Source organism: Dermacentor albipictus, chromosome 1 (genome assembly GCF_038994185.2).
Source record: "Dermacentor albipictus isolate Rhodes 1998 colony chromosome 1, USDA_Dalb.pri_finalv2, whole genome shotgun sequence".
Classification (NCBI taxonomy): Eukaryota; Metazoa; Arthropoda; class Arachnida; order Ixodida; family Ixodidae; genus Dermacentor; species Dermacentor albipictus.
This window is the reverse complement of record NC_091821.1, coordinates 196,381,559-196,401,650: the sequence shown is the minus strand read 5'-3', so window position 1 is coordinate 196,401,650 and position 20,092 is coordinate 196,381,559. Positions and strand designations below refer to the sequence as shown.

The 20,092-nt window shown below is 47.6% G+C and overlaps 1 protein-coding gene across 6 annotated transcripts in view; it reads left to right on the top strand.

Annotated features, from left to right (window-relative positions):
• Nsun2 (tRNA (cytosine(34)-C(5))-methyltransferase Nsun2) overlaps positions 1 to 20,092 on the top strand; it is a 159,228-nt gene that overhangs the window by 42,279 nt on the left and 96,857 nt on the right. For all 6 annotated transcript variants that reach the window (XM_070530707.1, XM_065433505.1, XM_065433501.2 and 3 more), the window contains 2 exons: positions 741 to 815; positions 17,641 to 17,771. In XM_070530707.1, the coding sequence (XP_070386808.1) occupies positions 741 to 815; positions 17,641 to 17,771 (206 nt within the window). The remainder of the gene's footprint in view (positions 1 to 740; positions 816 to 17,640; positions 17,772 to 20,092) is intronic.

Below are 20,092 nucleotides of genomic sequence, written 5' to 3'. Positions count from 1 at the left end.
CATTTTCTTCTACTATGAACCCATAAAAATTATTTCCACATAGAGTTGGGTAAGTATTACCAACTAAAGTGGCGGTGTGTTAGGACGCTTACTCTACCTCAGCTTTTAATTCGACCAATTCTGTCTGTCCCATCAAGGTTCAATCAACAGAAGTGGTCTGTGTTGAAGATTTTGACATTTGACTAGACAGTGTCAAGCACGGGCTTCAGGCTGCTCAATGCATTATTAGTAGAAATCTGGGATTATTTAAAATTTTGAATACAATCAAGTGCTCTTTTCTATTCAAATATGTTCGGCATAAATCTACAGGAGTCTACAGGGAAAAAGGCTGATGCAAGAGGGGACTGTTTCGAATGATTCTGCTAGAGAAGAGCCAGGGTTGTACAGCGGCAGCAATATCTTAGTGATCACATGGAGCAGACAACTTCTGCTCAGCATAATTTCCTCATACAATAAGGATGTCTTGTCTTGAGACAGCATATGAGCTTTTTCAATTTAGGCTCAGCAGTTTATTATTTGACCAGTCTCACCATGCCTTCATCCCTTCAAGTCCATGTGCAGTGCCATAGCATTACATTTACAGGCACACACAAATGGCAAACGTAGTGCCACTGTGACCTGTATTGCTCCAACTTTTAAAATTTGGTGGAGCTAGACAAAAACTACACTGTATGATCATTGTATGGCATGGGTAAATGCTGTTTCAGATGAGTAACTTTGCTTTTTTGCTTGTGTTGCAGTGGAGATGGGACTTTAAGGAAAAACATCGACCTGTGGAGGAAATGGAATGTGGCTAATGGAAACAGCATTCATGGGTGCGTAATTACCTCCTCCCCTCTTCTTTTCAGTTTTGGTAAATGAAAGATGGAGTTACTGATATTTATGTAGGCATTATACTCAAAACCAGACCCACAGCACATTTAAAAAAGAAAGGCTGGCCAAGAATCAGTCCCTGTGGAACTCCACCTACCGTATTTTTCCACCTATAACCCGCCACTGCATGTAACCCACACCCCCAATTACAACAGCTTGGAATAAAATAAAATATATTCACAGAAACAGCTGCGTACAACAATGCTCAGGTTTTTGCAAAAAAGTCTCCATTTGCGGATGCGCAACTCATCTGCTTCGTATCATTTGCCACTGGCTCTGTTCCTGCTTTCAATAGGTGAAGCGCCAATAGTGACGGCACACAAGAAGAAATACAGACAGGACGAGGCGCTTCACTTATTGAATGGCGCTATTGAATGGCGCTTTTGAATGGCGTTTCACCTATTGAAAGCTATGCACCAACTAGCCCCACAGTGTGTTTTACTGCAGTACCACTGTTCCTGCATTCTTTGGCGATGCTTACATCACGTACAAATCAGTCACATGATATGTGATGTGAATTGGATCACTTCATAGCTAGCATTTACATGACAGTGGGGATGGAGCAGCCCTCGCATGGGCAACAGCAGTGGAGAAAGCGCGACCGAGCCAAAAACTCTACTGGTAATTTGGCTCATGGCCGTATCGCAAAGCGCTTCACACGGACCAAGAGATCGCCGTGGCAGCAGGTGATGTACGAGTGATGTACGAGCCTGGTGAGGGGCCTTTAAAGGGCCCCTCACCAGGCCCCATAGCAAATTTTGCTCATACACTGGAAGCAGTGGCGTAGCCAGGAATTTTGTTCGGGGGGGGCTACGCCACTGGCCCCATGTATATATGTATATATATATGGGGCCAGTGGCATAGCCAGAAATTTTGTTCGAGGAAGCTTTAGCTCGGGTGCTCCTATTTAAATACACGTATAAGGGGAATTCATTTTTCCCTGCAACCACTTCACCAAATTTGAGGAGGTTTGTTGCATTTAAAAGAAAAAGTTGAATTCTAGTGACTACTGGTTTCGAATTTTTCATTTAGGTGGTCAATTATTTATTAAAAATTGGCCAAATCGAAAATTTTCAAAAAACGAAACTATCAAGTTTAAAACTCCGTGACTCAACAATGAAAAATGATATCACAATTCTGTGAATTGCATCTAATAGTACATCTACAGCGGACAAAATGGATATGTTACACATGAATGTAAAAAAATTTTGTATTGTGGAAATACGACTTGTGCCGAACCCTTGTACACAACGTAACCAATTCACGCAAGATACAAATTGACATAGCAAACTTGTCCGCTTTGACTGTTATAATAGATGACGTTCACAGAGCCACAATGTCTGTTCGTCATGCATAGCTATTAGTTTGTAAACGTCGTGCTTCTATTTTTTCAAACTTTCGAATTTTTCAAAATATTTTAAACAAAATTCAGGCCCGAAATCGAAGTTGTGTTTCCAACAGAACTAGGATTTAACTTTCTCTCTCAAATGCAACGAATTTCAACAAAAGCGATTAGCAGGATTATCTAAGAAAAGCGTTTCTGCATATTACAATTATTTGAATAGGCCGCGTCGGATTGGGCCCGAGCTAAAGCTTCCTCTTAAACAATTTGTCAAGGGATCAAATCCATGAATAATAACTGCATTGTCATTGCCAAAGATGCTGCAAACGAATTCTTTAACGCTACGCACAGTCAAAACAATAAAATATGTATTTTTTCATAAAAGAATATACTCGTATGTGCCAAAAATTTTGCCCAAAATAACTGGTATCAATGCTTCCATATTTTTGTCTATCTAAGTAAAGAAAATATCACACGAACTTTAGAACTATATCAGTTCGAAACCAGAAAAGCAGTGCATGCCACTGATATGAAAAATTAAAAGGCAATGAACTGAGCAAGTTGTGGACAAATATGTTAACGACACTTTGTCATTCAAGAACCGTGCTTGCATTCTAGTATATATGCAATGGCCAGTGAAAAATCTAAATGACGCTGTAATTTGTTTTAATGTATTACGCAGGAGCAGCTGTCACCGGTCGTGTATCGTGAGTAATTGCACCGAAATCATAGTCGCAACAGAGGACACGTATAAAAAGCAGGAATTCTGCAAGATATACGAGGGCAAGTCAAATGAATGTGAGCCAACAACGGGGTACTTTATTTAAAAGTAGCCTTCATGAGAATTTAGACATTTGTCCCATTGACTAACGAGTCGCGTGATTCCCGTCTTATAAAACTCCTTGGGCTGCTGCTTCAAAAAGTCTATCTGGTTCCCTTGAGCTGTTTTTTCGGCTGCCCCAAAATGTAGAAGTCGCAAGGTGACAGGTCTGAGCTGTATGGCGGATGCTGAAGCGTTTCCCACTTGAATTTGGCCAGTTTTGTATTAACCACATAAGCGACGTGGGGACAGGCATTGTCGTGGAACAAGATGAACCCATTCGCCAATTTTCCACGTTGTTCGTTCTTGATTGCGACACACTGCCGTTCTGGCGTTTCACAATATTGGAAACAATTGATAGCCTCTCAAGATTTAGCAAATTCTATCAGTAATGGACCCTGACGACCGAAAAAAACGTCAACAACACCTTTCCAGCGGAGATGATGGCCTTTGCGTTCTTTGGGCGTGGTAAATTCGAATGTTTCCACTGTAAGCTTTGCCGTCGTGTTTCAGGCTCGTAGTAGTGGCATCAAGGTTCGTCCCCGATCACAAATGCAAGCAAGAAGTCGTCATCCTCATTGTGATACCCGATCAGATGAGTCAAGGCAGCGCGAAACTTCTCCGTCTTCTTGCAATGGATCAAAATCTTGGGGAACCATTGCGCACCAAAGAGCCGATAACCGAGAAGCTCATGAATTATGGCGTGAACCGAACCGTGACTGATGTTCAGACTGTCTGCCAGTTCATCGATGCTTATGCTCCCTTCTTGTTTCATCAGCTCATGAACCTTTGAAATTGTGTGAGGGGTGATTGCACGATGGTTTTGGCCCGGTCTTGGAATGTCTTTACAACGTCCTTTAAACCGTTTGCTCCAACGCTTCACAGTGGTCAATGAAATGCCGTGTTCAACGTAAACGGCAGCCATACGGCGATTAATTTCTGTTTTGGAAACACCTTTAGCTGTCAAAAACTTCGCGACACTGAGCTGTTCAACTTTTGAAGTGTCCATTATGCGACGCAACCATATTCAACCCAGTGTATGAGAGCATTAAAGAACAGTTATCTTCACACCTGCGTGTCACTTTTGTAAATGAGACATGCCGTTCTCCTACGCGCATGCCTCCCAGATAATGAAACGACCCATGATTGCGCGATTAGGGTAGGCGCATTTTCATTTGACTCGCCCTCGTACATTAGAGATGCAAAGATACAATGGGATATACAAATGCGAAAATACGGCTTGATAAAGGACAAAAAAGTGTCACTGGAAACAAAGTTCACTTCATGTATACACAAAACCTCGCAACAAGATATTTAAGTATACGTATAAGTCTCCAATGAGTCTATGTATGTAAGAAAAAGTAACTGTATGTAATGCGTCAAACAAGGCAAATAAACATGTTACACAATCATAGATTCACAGAATCCTAGATTCCGCCCCCCTTCCATCCACTCCCCCCGATGTATTGCGCGCGACGGAAGGCGGCGCGCTTGCTCCCCGCTTTTCTCCTTTGCGCACACAAGACTGAGCCACCATCGTCGGCTCACCCATTCCACCTCCCCTCCTACGCTTTCACTCGCACATACAGCATGCAGCGCTTGGTCATGATGTTATCACCCTTGGACTTCATACGAAACATGAGTGCGACGGCGACGGCAGGAATGCGCCTGGAGTGTCCATATAATTGCTTTTGCAATAATATAATAAACGTATCCGGAAACTGAAGCATCCCGTCGCCCATTACTTTCCGCAAAAGAAGTATCAAAATCGAACTTTCACCATGCGACAATTTGCTGCGACACAACAATGTATTTTTTTTCTGTGGGGCGGAGGCACCGAAATGGAAAAAAGAACGCATAGGAAAGTACCGTAAAAACCCGCGTATAATACGAACCCGAATATAATACGAGGTGAAATTTCTGGGACGAGAAATGGAAAAAAAAAAGGTTTACCCGCGTATAATACGAGTGAGAGAAACTCGGGGAAAACATTTATTGAAATCGGACTCGGCACTTCATTCACTGTCGTCCTCCGCTGCGCTTTCATCGGACAATTCCTTGTCTGACATATCCTCCCAGAGGTACTCGTCCTCGGTGCCATCGAGCGCGTTCGAGATCCCGCACTTCTTGAAAGCGCGACGCACAAGGTCTTCTGGGATGCTCGCCCATGCGTCCACGATCCACTTGCACAGCGTGGCTGGCGATGCCCGCTTCAGCCGCCCAGTTGGCGTCACTGCAGGTTCACTTGACCGCATCCACTCTGCGTAGCACCGCTTCACCGCTTCCTTGAAAGGCTTGTTGACGCAAACATCTAGAGGCTGCAGCTGAGACGTCATCCCACCAGGGATAACGACGAGTTCAGTATTACAATCACGCAACAGCTTCTTCACCGAGTCGGCCAAATGGCCATGAAACGCGTCCAGCACGAGGATGGACGGGAACGACAACAGTGCACCGGGCCGCCTACACCAAACGGACTTTATCCAGTCGAGCACAAGACTCTCATTCATCCACCCTTTCTCATGGCATTTAACGATGACATTTTTCGGCAGCTCACCTTTCGGCATTGTCTTGCGCTTGAAGACGACATAGGGCGGGAGCTTGCGGCCGTCTGCCGTGCATGACAACATGACGGTAACACGTGTCTTCTCGTTCCCAGTGGACCGGACACAAACTTGTTTCGAGCCCTTTTCGTGCACGGTGAGGGGCGATGGCATGTCCAGATAAACTGGTGTTTGGTCAGCATTGCCGATTTGCCCTAGCTGAAAGTTCCTTCAACTTGCGCAACGAAATAACGCGGCGCTGGAAAGCCACCAGTAACTCTTCAAACGATTCCGGCAGCTTTTGTGAAATTGAAGTTCTCCGGCGCAATGAAAATCCTGCACGGCACATATACCGATAAACCCAATGCTTGCTTGCTTTGAAGGTGTAGCTCGTTAGGCCTTTTTCTCTCGCAAGCTCCCTGGCTTTTGCCTGCATGAGCTCCACGCTCACAGCAAGATGCGCGGCTCGCTGTTCTCGGACGAATTCCGTCAGTTTGAGTTCAATTTCAGGGAATGCCCCATTCTTCGGGCCGCGAAAGCTTCTTCGCTTTCCGCTGCACTCGAAAAGTGCTTCTTTTTGCCGTCGCCATCCGCGGATACTTCCCTCGGTGACGCCAATCTGCCTCCCGGCCGCACTGTTGCCGATTTCCTCTGCTGCTAAAATCACATTTCGCTTGAAAGCTGCCGAGTACTGCTTCCGTGCCCCCGACATCGTGCTCCTTCACTAAAAACGATGCACTTCGCGAAGCGCGGTTAACACGTGAACTGCCAAGGTCCGCACTCAACAAAGAAAGAAACGATGCCGTAGCCACGCTGCAATAGCGAAGGCAAGCCGTAGCCAGGCAGCAATAACAAAGCCAAGTCGTAGCCATGCAGATATTACGAAGCCAAGCCGTAGCCACAGAGCAATAATGAAACCAAAACTTCGAGCCGAACTTTGAAATTTTTGTCCGGATCCGCATATAGTACGAGGCGGAAATTTGGGACGCTGATAACAGGAAAAAAACCTCGTACTATACGCGGGTTTTTACGGTATGTTGGCCAGAATCGAATGCCTACAACGGGCACCTAATGGGGCTACGGAATTAATACCGAAGCAAACATGGGATGATTGACCCACTGAGAACCATACGCATACTGCTCAGTATCCTACACCGGCGAAACAAGACCTTCCGGAAAGGTTCCGCTCAAGGAACGCGGTGCAATCCTTCGAGTCCCCACAGTGATGGCGGCGAGTGACCACTCTTTTTTTTTCTCGTCTTCTAGCCAGAAAACTTCCAAACCTCTGTCAGGTGAAAATCCACTCGGCCAGAGCAAACCGAACGCCCACCGAAGTGCACCGCGCGGTGGTCGGGGCCATACGAGAAAAACATATGCGCTATGGCTCGCTCTGGCAGCCCGCGGGTAGGGTAGCGAGAACAAAAAAATTGGAGAGGCTCAATGTGTCCTCGGCGAATAAAAGTCAAGGTAGAAAAAATAAATAAGAACGTAGTTACTTTGGCTGGCTTTAGTGTCTTGACATGGATGTTCTGACGTAGGTTAAAAAAAAAATGTTGATATTTTTTATGTGACATGACGGCACAAATGAACCACCCCAACGCATCGTCTCATTGGACCTGGCTGCGTGCTTTGTCAACTGGTCTGCTAGTGTGTTGATTTGGCTTGTCTCGTTGTATGTTCCGATGTAAGACTTTAGAAAAGTCAATGGACCTTTGGCGTCAAATGTTTATAACAACATTAAATCAACAAAGTTCCGGAATTGAAAATTTAAAGCACAACTTTGGAAATGTCAATGCACGTTTCACATCAAGAGCTTATGAGATTTATACCCATAAAGTTCCGCAATTGATATCCATGCGCTCCATAGATTCCGTGGCCTCAGTGAGATGCCGCGGCGAGCCCGCTCACCATCAAAGCGCCCTTGAAACTTTGTGCTCGGATGGGACTGCTTGGCGTTATATGACTGCCGGTGTAAGGGCTTGCCACGAAATCCAGCCCGAGTTCGCAATCTTCGCGGTTAAATGTCTTTTCGAGCGTGAAAAAGACATTCTAGACAAAATCCAGAGTGATTTCCGGCTCCAGGAGCCGCTTTGGTTGGCGGTGCATGGAAAGCACGAAAAAGTTTCGGGGGGGCTGAAGCCCCATAAGCCCCCCCCCCTGGCTACGCCCCTGACTGGAAGTTAAGTGTCCTCTGGGGAGCATTCTGCCGTAAAAATTTTTCAAATCGGCTCAATAATAGCCGAGATAGAAATATTTCAATGCCGTGAACCCATGATTTCAGCAGGCGGGCTCCACTGCCAAGCCAGGCACTCTCTCCACTCGCCCTGTCTAGCCTCTGCAAGCGAAATTCCTTCCCTGCGTTCTCCTGTATCGGACCTCGAGGACTGCGTGATGCCTACGTCACAGGCCCTGCCTTCATTTTTTTACTTGTTTTTTTTTTCTTGCAGCGCTGCGCTTTTTTGCTGACGGCATGCGCGCAAGCTGTTATGATGTCTCGTTTCGCGCAGCACACGATTTTGCGCGTTGTGCACAAGGACACATGACTAGCAGTATAATTCAGTGCTACAGTCGCCGACCGTTTATTCGGACCTCACGGGGACTGTGGAAATGTCTGAATAAACAGGTGTCTGAAAAAGCAGATTAAGAAAAAACAAAAAAATCCTTAATTTCCACGCACTTACTTGGGCTCGGCAGTAAGCTTGAAGAAATTGTGAATGCCCCGTTGCACACTGTTCCGTTAAGGCGCATTCAGATAAGCCTGAATCTCAGAGATGGTCATGCGGTCACCATAGGTGGCTGAAAGCGCAGTCACTGCTTGTACACGCTCCGCATGCGACGGCAGCATAGCACATGGTGCGTCATATTTCGACTCGGAGTCATCGTCCGGCGGCACAGCAGAAACCTGACTAATGATCTCTCCGTCGTCGAGTTCTGCACATGTCAGTACAGCATTATCAGCACCTGTGAAAGTCAAATAAGACGGTGTCTGGAATCGCAATGCAACCACTGCGCAGGTCTCGGTAGAACATTTTCGGCGTCAGTAGGGAGCACATCGGAAGGCGACAAATCCTAGGCCTCCCGGCACCCGCTTGCTGGCATTCCCCAGCGCAGTCTGCGCGGGCACTGTCGGCGCCATTAGACAATTGACGCGATGTTTCCGTATGCCGCGTTGCATCACTGCAACCTCGACACAGCACACAAAGCAAACATCACCATGCCGTCACGCGGACACTGGTCGCACAAACGAAAAAGGTGGCCTGCTCGCAGCGTCGTGCATGGAGAAAGAAACAAATCAGCTGCTGGATTGTCTTGACATGGCTTACTAAGCTGAGACCGGAACTGCTGTAGCTACGAACCAGGCAGAAACAATGATGATGAGCGGGGATGCGCAGTAGCGCTACTTCGTGGGGCAGCAAGGAGGTTCCATTCAAAACAAATATGGCGTTCAGCAAGTTGAACCATGCACCAGTCAGAGTTGGTGAATGGTGCTTCTCGATCGAGTTGGCTCAAGGAGTGTCCGAAAAATCAGACGAGAGGTTGCAAGGTGTCCGAACTTTCGGCAGTTGTTATACATTATGGTCTATGGGGAGAATGGCAGAGCCGCGAAGCAGACCGAATAATCAAACATGTTCAAATTTTTGGAGTCCGAAAAATCAGTCGGCGACTGTACATGTATACTGAGGCAGAACAAGCAAATCGCAGAGCATGGTTACCCGCTGGAACACGGTAGAAAATGGCATAGTTTTGGTACCTGCGCACGTGACTGCACAACCGTGCGAACAAGCAGACGAAGCGGAAGTACACCTCTGTTGCTTCGGTGTGAAGTAAAACAAAAAAACACGCAGAGATTCCGTTTGTGTGTTTTATTATTTCTCTAAAATTCAATTCGTCAGTTCAAGCAACAGATCACACAAATAACAGATGGGGCCTTGAATAATTCTCCAAGTCACGTGTCGCCACGAGCGACGTCACACTGCGGACCCGGGTACGTAGGCGCAGGGACACAAGTACATTAACATCTGGCTTGGAGTGCAGTGGCTGTGAGGAGAAGGGAAAACAGCATTCGGATTGAAATTTCGGACCTTTCCGCAGTGTGTAGCTATGTAATTCTTTGCAAACACGATTGTTGGCGCGCATTGTATGCTCTGCACTTGTCAGCTCAAAATGGCCAGACCTGCTGAGGGGCCCTATAAGGTGTGGCTTCACAGCAGGCCACACCGTGCTGCAATGAAGCTAGACTTTAAGGCGAATTTTGCATATAGCTCGTACCTCAACTTTACTGTTAATTTTTAAAAATTTTGGTGCGGGTTATAAGTGCAAAATCAAGTAATATTTTGCCCATACTACATTCAATATCGGTGAGGCAGTAGAACGCTGGTTATGTGCCTCCTGATTTCTCCTGATTTGGATGTCACGACTAATTAGTGCAGTCCCGATTAACTCTCAGTAGATACAATGCATTAAAAACCTCGATTATACGACATGAGATTACGCAAGTTGTGTGGAGCACACGTGGCCATTTTCTCCTGTGTACTTGCAACGGCACGATCGCACATTGCGCACGAATCGAGAGTAGACATGCAGGCATGGGAAAGGCGCACTATGCGCTGTGCTGGTTCTCCCTGGTTCTCGCGATGCATGTGCTCTTCCCCCAGACTCGTGGGAAATGTATCCGATGCGCGAGGAGAACATTCCTCTTGCAAAAGTTTAAGGAGTGTCACCAGAGGTATAAAAGTTATAAAAACGCATCACTGGAGGAGACGCTCTCTCCTCTCCCCATTGCCCCTTGCTCGCACGGGAAGACAGTGCTCATCAAGGCGCCATCCTTCTCGGCTCACCATTTTGAGCTTTCATTCGCACCCAAAGCATACAGCATACAGTGTGCAGGGTGCGCTGTATACACTTGTACTTTATACAGAATATACAGAACATGATGCTGCTATACTTCTGCGGTTGCTCTCTATCGCAGAGCATGTGATTTGAGAGCAGCAGCTTGCAATTCAACCATTTAATCATCTGTGTCCCCAGAAATTTCCATTTATTGTCTCTGTATTCCTTTGTGGTGGCAGTGAAATTTTGTTAGTATATTGAAACCATGTGTAAATGCATTTTGTTATATTGAGGTTCTAAATGCATGGTGTTCTATGGACAAGAAGTTGTGTACATGTTAAACACTTGGTTATTTTGAAAATTTCGTTATATTGAAGTTCAATATATTGAGGTTTAACTGTATGCTTCAACGCATCCTGTGCAGAGTGTTGCAAAAGTGAAACTCCCTCCTAAAGTGATCACCCAAGAATACTGCCCCAGTGCATATCAAAAGCACAAAGGCATGTGCGAAGATTGAACCGATTAGATACCAGAAGGCACGCCGATCATATCAGATACGCATGTTTACATGTGAGCTTTGTGTCTACACGTATTCACACAAAACTTCTCATGCTCCTGTCATTGGGTTCCTGGTTTTGTGCGGGTCTTCATACGAGATGTGACATGCGAAGAGGCATTGCCTCATGTCAACACTGCTGGCTGCCACCTTGGACGAAGGCACCGCCGCAGATGCTGCCATGCCTGTGCCTAGGTTCGCGGATGTGCTACGTAACATCAACAACATCTGGAAGGTCGTCTGCTGTGCAGGCGATACTGTAGCTTCCCGCTTTGCAGACATTGTGGCACGCCAAAGAGAGCTGGCTGAGTTTTATTTAAAAAGTGTATAGGGGAGAAAAAACGTTTTAGCATGCTGGCAGGTGCAGATTGTAGTAGCACACAGTATACTAATCCCTCCAATAAAGCGTATTGCCACCTATACTGCACTATTCTTTTCTCATATACTTTGTTGACGGTTTTGGTCTTGCAGAGTATATTAGCCTATAGTTTAAATTGAAGCCCCTGGCAACTATCTCACATAAAGCCGTGTATTATAGTCATAATATACACTGCCGGAACCCCCTTACCCAATGCCTTCCTAAATGCCTCTAAGGTATTCCTAAATAATATGATTAAATAAATATATGTATACATTAGTCAGATTATATGACATTTGCGCACAATCCCAAGAAAGCCATATAATCATGGTTCCACTGTACTAGTATACTGAACATTATTTGACAAGTAATGTCCTAAAAGTAGGTGTGTGGGAATATTTTAAAAGTTTGAACGTGATCGAGTATTATATTGTTGCGGGAAGAAAGCAGGCCCACGAGTGTAAAATAACTTATATTTACAAATGATGGATATGGCGTTCAGGCAACCGCCAGACTTCGTCTTTCTCTAGTCCAACTCAACGTCTTCCTTCACTTCACCGTAACATCACCCTCCCGGTGGGGGAGCTCCGTCCCGGTGCAAGTTAAACAGCCTCACTTATTGGGGGGACATAGGGCTTGAGCCTGGTGACGTGAACAACATCACTGGTTAAGTTGGGAGGCACGGAAGGCTGACCGAGTGGGGCGATCTCGTAGGTCACGTCGGACAGTTGGCGTAAGATCTGGTACGGACCAGAAAAACGGGACAGTAATTTTTCCGACAAGCCGACACGACGTGAAGGCGTCCAGAGAAGGACAAGGGAACCAGGTGAAAAATGGTGGTCTCGGTGCCGAAGGTCGTAGCGTCGCTTTTGAGAAGCTTGCGAGACTGTGAGGCGATGACGGGCGACATCTCGGGCCTGGGCGGCTAAGTCAATAGCCTCGCGAGCGTAAGCAGTGCTGGGTGACTGTACTGCGGAAGGTAGCAACGTGTCAAAAGGCAAGGTGGGGTCGCGGCCGTACAAAAGGAAAAATGGTGAAAATCCGGCAGTGTCGTGACGGGACGAGTTGTATGCGAAAGTGACGTATGGTAAAGCGACGTCCCAGTCGCGGTGATCGTTGGAGACGTACATGGCGAGCATTTCAGTGAGTGTGCGGTTGAGTCGCTCGGTGAGGCCGTTCGTTTGAGGGTGGTACGCTGTAGCAATCCGATGTTCTGTAGAACAGGAGCGGAGCAGATCATCAACGACCTTCGATAGAAAGTAGCGGCCGCGATCCGTCAGCAACTGGCGAGGGGCGCCGTGGTGCAGGATGACGTCTTTTAGTAAGAAGTCGGCGACATCGGTAGCGCAGCTGGTTGGCAGGGCTCGTGCGATGGCATATCTAGTGGCATAATCGGTTGCTACAGCAATCCATTTGTTTCCTTTGATGGAAATTGGAAACGGACCAAGGAGGTCGAGGCCCACACGGAAGAAGGGCTCTGTAGGTATATCAATGGGTTGAAGCAAACCAGCGGGAGGCATAGCAGGCGTCTTCCGGCGCTGACACAGGTCGCAAGAAGCGACATAACGGCGCACAGAGCGATAAATGCCAGGCCAGAAGAAGCGGCGCCGCAGGTATTCGTAAGTACGAGTGACGCCCAGATGTCCAGCAGTAGGTGCGTCATGAAGTTGCTGGAGCACGGTGAGTCGAAGGTGCTTGGGGACGACTAGGAGGAGCTCCGGGCCGTCAGGACGAACGCTACGACGGTATAAAGTTCCATCGCGCAAGGTGAACATCCGAAGGGACGGGTCATTGGGCGAGGAGCTTAGGCGGTCCATAAGTGTTCGAAGAACAGGATCCTTGCGCTGCTCGTCGCCAATGTGGAGGAAGCCGGAGAGGGACAGAATACTGATGTCCGAGTCTGCATCGGTATCGTCCGGTTGATCCACGGGATTGCGGGACAGGCAGTCAGCGTCTTTATGCAGGCGTCCTGACTTATATATAATAGAAAATGTATATTCTTGTAGGCGCAATGCCCAACGTGCAAGTCGTCCAGTTGGGTCCTTCAAAGAGGAGAGCCAGCAGAGGGCGTGATGGTCGGTGACAACGCAGAAGCTCCGACCGAAAAGGTACGGGCGAAATTTCGCGACCGCCCATACGAGCGCGAGACATTCTCTCTCAGTAATGGAGTAATTTCGCTCGGGCGTGGAAAGGCGGCGGCTAGCGTAAGCGATGACACGGTCTTGGCCCTGTTGACGCTGAGCGAGGACAGCGCCGATGCCATGACCACTCGCGTCAGTTCGTACTTCAGTGGGCGCAGAAGGGTCAAAGTGGGAGAGAATCGGGGAAGTGGTAAGCCGCTCAATCAGGGTAGAGAAGGCTTTCTCCTGTAGCGGTCCCCAAGAGAAAGAGGCGTCTTTCTTAAGAAGGTCAGTGAGAGGGTGAGCGATGTCCGCAAAATTTTTCACAAATCGCCGAAAATAAGAGCATAAGCCCAGAAAACTACGGACATCGTTCGTTGAACAAGGTACAGGAAAATTTCGCACGGCGTGAACTTTCTGTGGATCAGGTTGGATTCCGGCGGCGTTGACGAGATGACCAAGCATGTTAATTTCACGGCGACCGAAATGGCACTTGGAGGAGTTTAGCTGAAGGCCAGCCCTGCGAAACACGGAGAGTATGGTTGTGAGGCGCCGCAGGTGGCTCTCAAAGTTCGGCGAAAACACAATCACATCGTCGAGGTAACACAGGCATGTAGACCACTTCAAGCCGCGCAAGAGAGAGTCCATCATGCGCTCGAATGTAGCTGGCGCATTGCATAATCCAAAGGGCATGACTTTAAATTGGTACAGACCGTCCGGTGTGACAAAGGCGGTTTTCTCGCGGTCCATCTCATCGACGCTAATCTGCCAATAGCCGGAGCGGAGGTCAATTGATGAAAAGTATTGGGATCCGTGAAGGCAGTCAAGAGCGTCATCAATGCGAGGCAAGGGATAAACATCCTTCTTTGTTATCCGGTTGAGGTGACGGTAGTCAACGCAGAAGCGCCACGAGTTATCTTTTTTCTTTACTAAGACAACCGGTGATGCCCACGGGCTACTGGAGGGTTCAATGATGTCCTTGTCCATCATCCTGTCTACTTCTTTCTGTATGATGGCCCTTTCTGTTGCCGAGACACGATATGGCCGCCTATGAATGGGGCTGGCGTCACCGGTGTTGATGCGATGCGTGACAACAGATGTCTGGCCAAGTGGACGGTCGTCCAAATCAAAGATGTCCCGATAAGATGACAGGAGATGACGAAGAGCTGTTGTTTGCTCGGAAGGAAGGTCGGGGGCGATCATCTTAGAAACATCGTCCGCAGGCGTCGAGTACGAAGGAGTGGATGACAAAGGTCCGTTCGTACTGAGGAAGGATTCAGAGGTCAAAAAAGAAATCTGAAATTCTTCCAAAGGAGTGATATGCGCTATGGCGATACCGTGTGGCAAAACATGTGAAGAGAACCCAAAATTGAGGATGGGCACGCGAGCGCAGTTTTCGCGGATCTGAATTAAGGTGCTCGGTAGGGCAATATTACGCGACAAAACCACGTCAGTAAGCGGCGACAGGACGTACTCGCCATCAGGTACGGGAGGACAGGGCGTCAGCAGGACATTTGTAGCAGCCTGTGGAGACAGCCTTGCAAATTCAGCAGCACATAAGCGGTGTGGAGCACAAGTGGTTGCGTCGGCAGGAAGCGGCAGGTCCAACTGTACAACACCTGCGGAGCAGTCAATTTGGGCAGAGTGTTTCGAAAGGAAGTCGAGGCCGAGAATTAGGTCGTGTGGGCAGTGTTCAAGGACGATAAATAGAACAACGGTATAATGGCCCCCAATGGTCACACGTGCTGTGCACATTCCAAGGACAGGTGACGTACTCCCATCGGCGACTCGCACGGTGCACGGTACGGCGGGGGTCAGAACCTTTTTGAGCCGGCGGCGGAGAGCAGCGCTCATAACTGAAAGCTGCGCTCCTGTATCAACGAGAGATCTAACAGGAACGCCATCGACTTCAATGTCCAGCAGGTTTCCACATGTAGGCAGGGTCAATAGAGGATTTGTGGGCCGGGTCGGAGTTGCAGCTTCACCTCCGGGAGCTGCACCGCCTAGTTTCCCGAAGCGAAGCGACCGGTTGCAGAAGGGGACGAAGAGCGGTGAACGAGAGGCGAACGGGACCTACGACCTTGCGGAGACGGGGATCGGCTGGATCTTGGTGGAGCACTGTCGGCGTTGATGTTCCTAGTCGGCGTATAGGGCGAGAAAGTGCGATTGTCGGGTACTTGGCTGTAGTGACTCGGAGACGACCACCGAGGAGGCGACGACCAGTGGTTGCGGCAATGACGGGCGATGTGTCCAATACCGGAACAATTAAAACAGATGGGTTTATCATCCGCTGTGCGCCATTCAGCTGGGTTGCGACGGAGTGGTGGAAAGCTTTGCGTCCGGGAGCGAGCGGTCGGAGAAATTTGGTAGGTGTTGGTATGGCGGACTGAGCAGAGAGATGGAATGCCCAAACTTGCTATTTCCTCCCGAACGACCGCTTGTATAAGGGAGATAGCGGGTACGCTTTCCCGACAGTCTGAACGAACGGGAGCCGGGGCCATGGCCTCAAGCTCACGGCGAACGATGCGCGTTATTTCTTCTGGTCCTGCGGGTTGAACGAACCGCGGCGGGTCTTCGCAAGAAGATGTCGCGGCGGTATTGGGCAACCGGTCGAAAGTTTGAGTGACGCGGCGGCCCTTCGCTTGTTCGAAGCGCCGGCACTCCTTAATAATTGCATCCACAGTGGCACAATCCTTACACATCAAGAGATTGAAGGCATCGTCTGCAATACCTTTCAATATATGGCCAATCTTGTCTGCCTCGGTCATGTTGTCATCAGCCTTGCGACAGAGGGCCAGCACATCCTGTATGTACACGACATAGGATTCTGTGGACGTCTGAGCGCGGCACGCAAGTTCTTTTTTAGCTGCCAGCTGACGACCGACAGGTCTGCCGAACAGGTCTCGCATTTTTTCTTTGCAAACATCCCAGCTCGTTAGGTCAGCTTCATGTGTGTCATACCATTGCTTCGCAGTTCCCTTCAGATAAAATATTACGTTTGCAAGCATCATTGTAGGATCCCACCTGTTGTTGTCGCACACTCGCTCGTACATCGTAAGCCAGTCCTCGACGTCGACGTTGTCCGTGCCACAAAATGTTCCCGGGTCCCGTGGGTGAGTGAGGATGACCGTGGGCACGGGCTGCCGAGGCGTTGTCGCTTGTGTCGGTTGATTTGCCATTGTGGCAGCAGGTAGATGACGTCCGCTGCGAAGTTCCGTGGTGGTACCCCGCACCTTCCACCAAAATGTTGCGGGAAGAAAGCAGGCCCACGAGTGTAAAATAACTTATATTTACAAATGATGGATATGGCGTTCAGGCAACCGCCAGACTTCGTCTTTCTCTAGTCCAACTCAACGTCTTCCTTCACTTCACCGTAACAATATTTTTAACATTTGTATTCGATTCGAAAAATAGATATTTGAAAATGTTAGAATATTCGGTTGAATAGGAACATTCAAGTCAAATCAAATATATTGCTGGCCGTGCGGGAGCAAACACGGTTCTAAGCATATATTTCTATGTAATCTAAGAATATTTAAGCGGTGTTGTGCTGAATTTTGCAATGATTTCGTGCTGCTAGCAAAATTTTGCCTGTAAAGCACACTTAGTCACTAAACGGCAAACTTTGCGGGAAAGCCAGCCTCTCAGTAGCAAGGGGCACGGGTTTGCGGACAGCGAGGGTGCACTTTTTTTCTTTTTGCAGCGCCACCCTCAATTCTAAGCTTATTGCTTGACAGCAGGTGCTATGAGTGACGACTGGCACAAGGTCAAATGCCTCCGATTTTACTGGCATTTGATGCGGTAATAGTAAGCACAGGCTGGCGAGGACAGTTAGTGGGAATTACTAAATTTTCCAAGTTAGCTTGAGCCAAATACACAAGGTTTTAGTATAATGGCTTACTGGTCCAGTTTTTTAACATTGACACTGTAATTGCAATGTTAAAAAATAACAATTTAACCCAAGTTGCTAATAAATGCATGTGCATATCATTATTCGGTATTTGATTCTATATTCGAAACTAAGTATTTGATCTATATTTGACAATTTTTTATATTTTCGCACACCTCTACATAAAAGATTTGATGCAACAATATTTTCATAATTAATCTTCTTTGAAAAATTGAGAACGACTGGCGACTTTTCCTTTAAAGGTGTTCTTACATGTGATTTTATTTTCTTCTGCTACTTTTTATGCAGCCTGCAGGTGCGCATTGCACGCCGTGGCCTTGAGCTTTTGGTTGAAGGGGGCATAATGGTATACTCAACGTGTTCTATGAACCCCTTGGAGAATGAAGCAGTCATCTCGAGCCTTTTGCTTCAGTGTGAAGGTATGTTTGATAGCATGATAAACCTGAGAGCAAGTGCATATTCATTTGGTAATGGGAATGCTCCAATCTGGAGCCAGCAGGTCTTCTTCCACCTCTGCATTCGTGCTCGTGCAAGCTGAGCACATAACATTCAGAATCAGAGCAGTCACATGGGGAAAATGACCCTCTTCACTTCCACAAAATGCAGTTGTTTATGGCCTTTTTTTACTCCATGCCTTACTTTTTTAATTCCTTTGTAGGAAGGGTCTGTGCAGTAATGTTGAAGGTTCTGTTGGCAGTACTATTTCTTGGTAATAACATAATGCTTTCAACTCCCAGAACATGACCTTGACCATCCAGTGTAAATACTATGTAAGTGGCAGTTGAATTTCGTCCTTTGTCATCATTACTGTATGGCTCAAATATAGTAGGACCTTGTTCATGTGTTTCTGGAAAAAAAAAAGCGAGAAAGAACGTACTGAAAAAGAAAATGTACAACCCGAAGTTACTAAAAAATTTTGTAGACTCAACTGTAGTTTACCTCTACATAATGCAAAATGTTGTACGAATCATTGCAGCAAAACCAGGCCGAGATGCGCATTATTTTTGCAACCTCGGCAAGTTTACTCTTGCACTCCTCAAATTCAGCCTAGGTCAGCAGCTTCTTCGATCGGGGAATTTTGGTGGGAAGTTGTGACGTGCTCACTCAGCGAGAATCGTTGCAGCACAAGACACCAATGTGTGCCGAGCTGGTAGGGCTTGAGTGGCCCTAGGTGCACTTTGTCTGCTTTGTCATTTTCCTATCGTGCAGTGTTTTAAGAAGGAGATGGGAAACTGGGATGAAATCGAACTGTTTGGCGACGGTGTAATACGATGCCACCAGAGCAAAACATGGCGCTCACATTGCACTGCTTCAGCAGGGAACGGTGGCGGGTTTGGGCTATCGCCTATCAAAAGTGTGCAGTGCAGCACGCTTCCAACCACACTATGCCACTCATGCTGTGAACCCGATTAGTATTATCGCAATAGGGTTGGCGGTGAACACTGTGAATGTGACCTGCAACGATTTGCGAGATTTGATAGCGCTGAAAGAGGAAACAGTGCATGCTGGCATTTTCACATGACACGGGCGGATGAGTACAGCAGCAAAGCTGCTGTGGTGGGCACCTACTGCTTTCAACCATGCGTTTCATGCGTTTCAACCATGCGTTTTCTTGTTCACATGAGATGTAGCAGCCGAAAAACATATCATGCGATCGCAGTTTGTCGACGTACTGAACGCTGGTACCAAAAGATCATGTTTTCCGGGAACGTATCAACGGTTAAAAAAGAAACGTAACTGTATTGGATCATCTTTTGTGTTCTCGATTGCGAACGTTGGCTCTGGCAAATCATACGAAATGAGATAGTATTAACGACGTTCTACTGTATACATTGTACACTACAGTCGCCGACCGTTTATTCGGACCTCACGGGGACTGCGGAAATGTCTGAATAAACAGGTGTCCGAAAAAGCAGATTAAGAAAAAAAAATGAAATCCTTTATTTCCACGCAGTTATTCGGGCTCGGCAGTAGGCTTGAAGAAATTGTGAATGCGCTGTTGCACGCTGTTCCGTTTACGCGCAATCAGATAAGCCTGAATCTCGGAGAGGGCTGTACGGTTACTATAGGCGGCTGAAAGCACAGTCACTGCTTGTACACGCTCCGCATGCGACGGCAGCGTAGCACATGGTGCGTCATCTTCCGACTCAGAGTCATCGTCCGGCGGTGCAGCAGAAACCTGACGAATGATCTTGCCGGCGTCAAGTTCTGCGCATGTCAATACAGCAGTGTCGGCACCTCTGAAACTGTCAAATGAGACGGTGTCCGGAATCGCAATGCAACCACTGCGCAGGTCTCGGCAGAACATTTTCCGCGTCAGTAGGGAGCACATCGGAAGGCGACAAATCTTAGGCCTCCCGGCACCTGCTTGCCGGCATTTCCCAGCGCAATCTGCGCATGCACTGTCAGTGCCATTAGACCCTTGACGCGATGTTTACGTATGCCGCGTTGGATCACTGAAACCTCGACACAGCACATAAAGCAAACACCACAGTGCCGACACCAGTCGCACAAATGAAAAACGCGGCCTGCTCGCGGTGTCTTGGGCGAAGAAACAAATCAGCTGCTCGATTGTCTTGACATGGCTTACTGAGCTGAAACCGGAACTGTGTAGAGCCACTCTATCGAACCAGGCAGCAACGATGATGATGAGTGGGGATTTCCAGTAGCGCCACTTCGTAGGGCAGCAAGGAGGCTCCGTTCAAAACAAAAATGGCGTTCAGAAAGTCGAACCATGCAG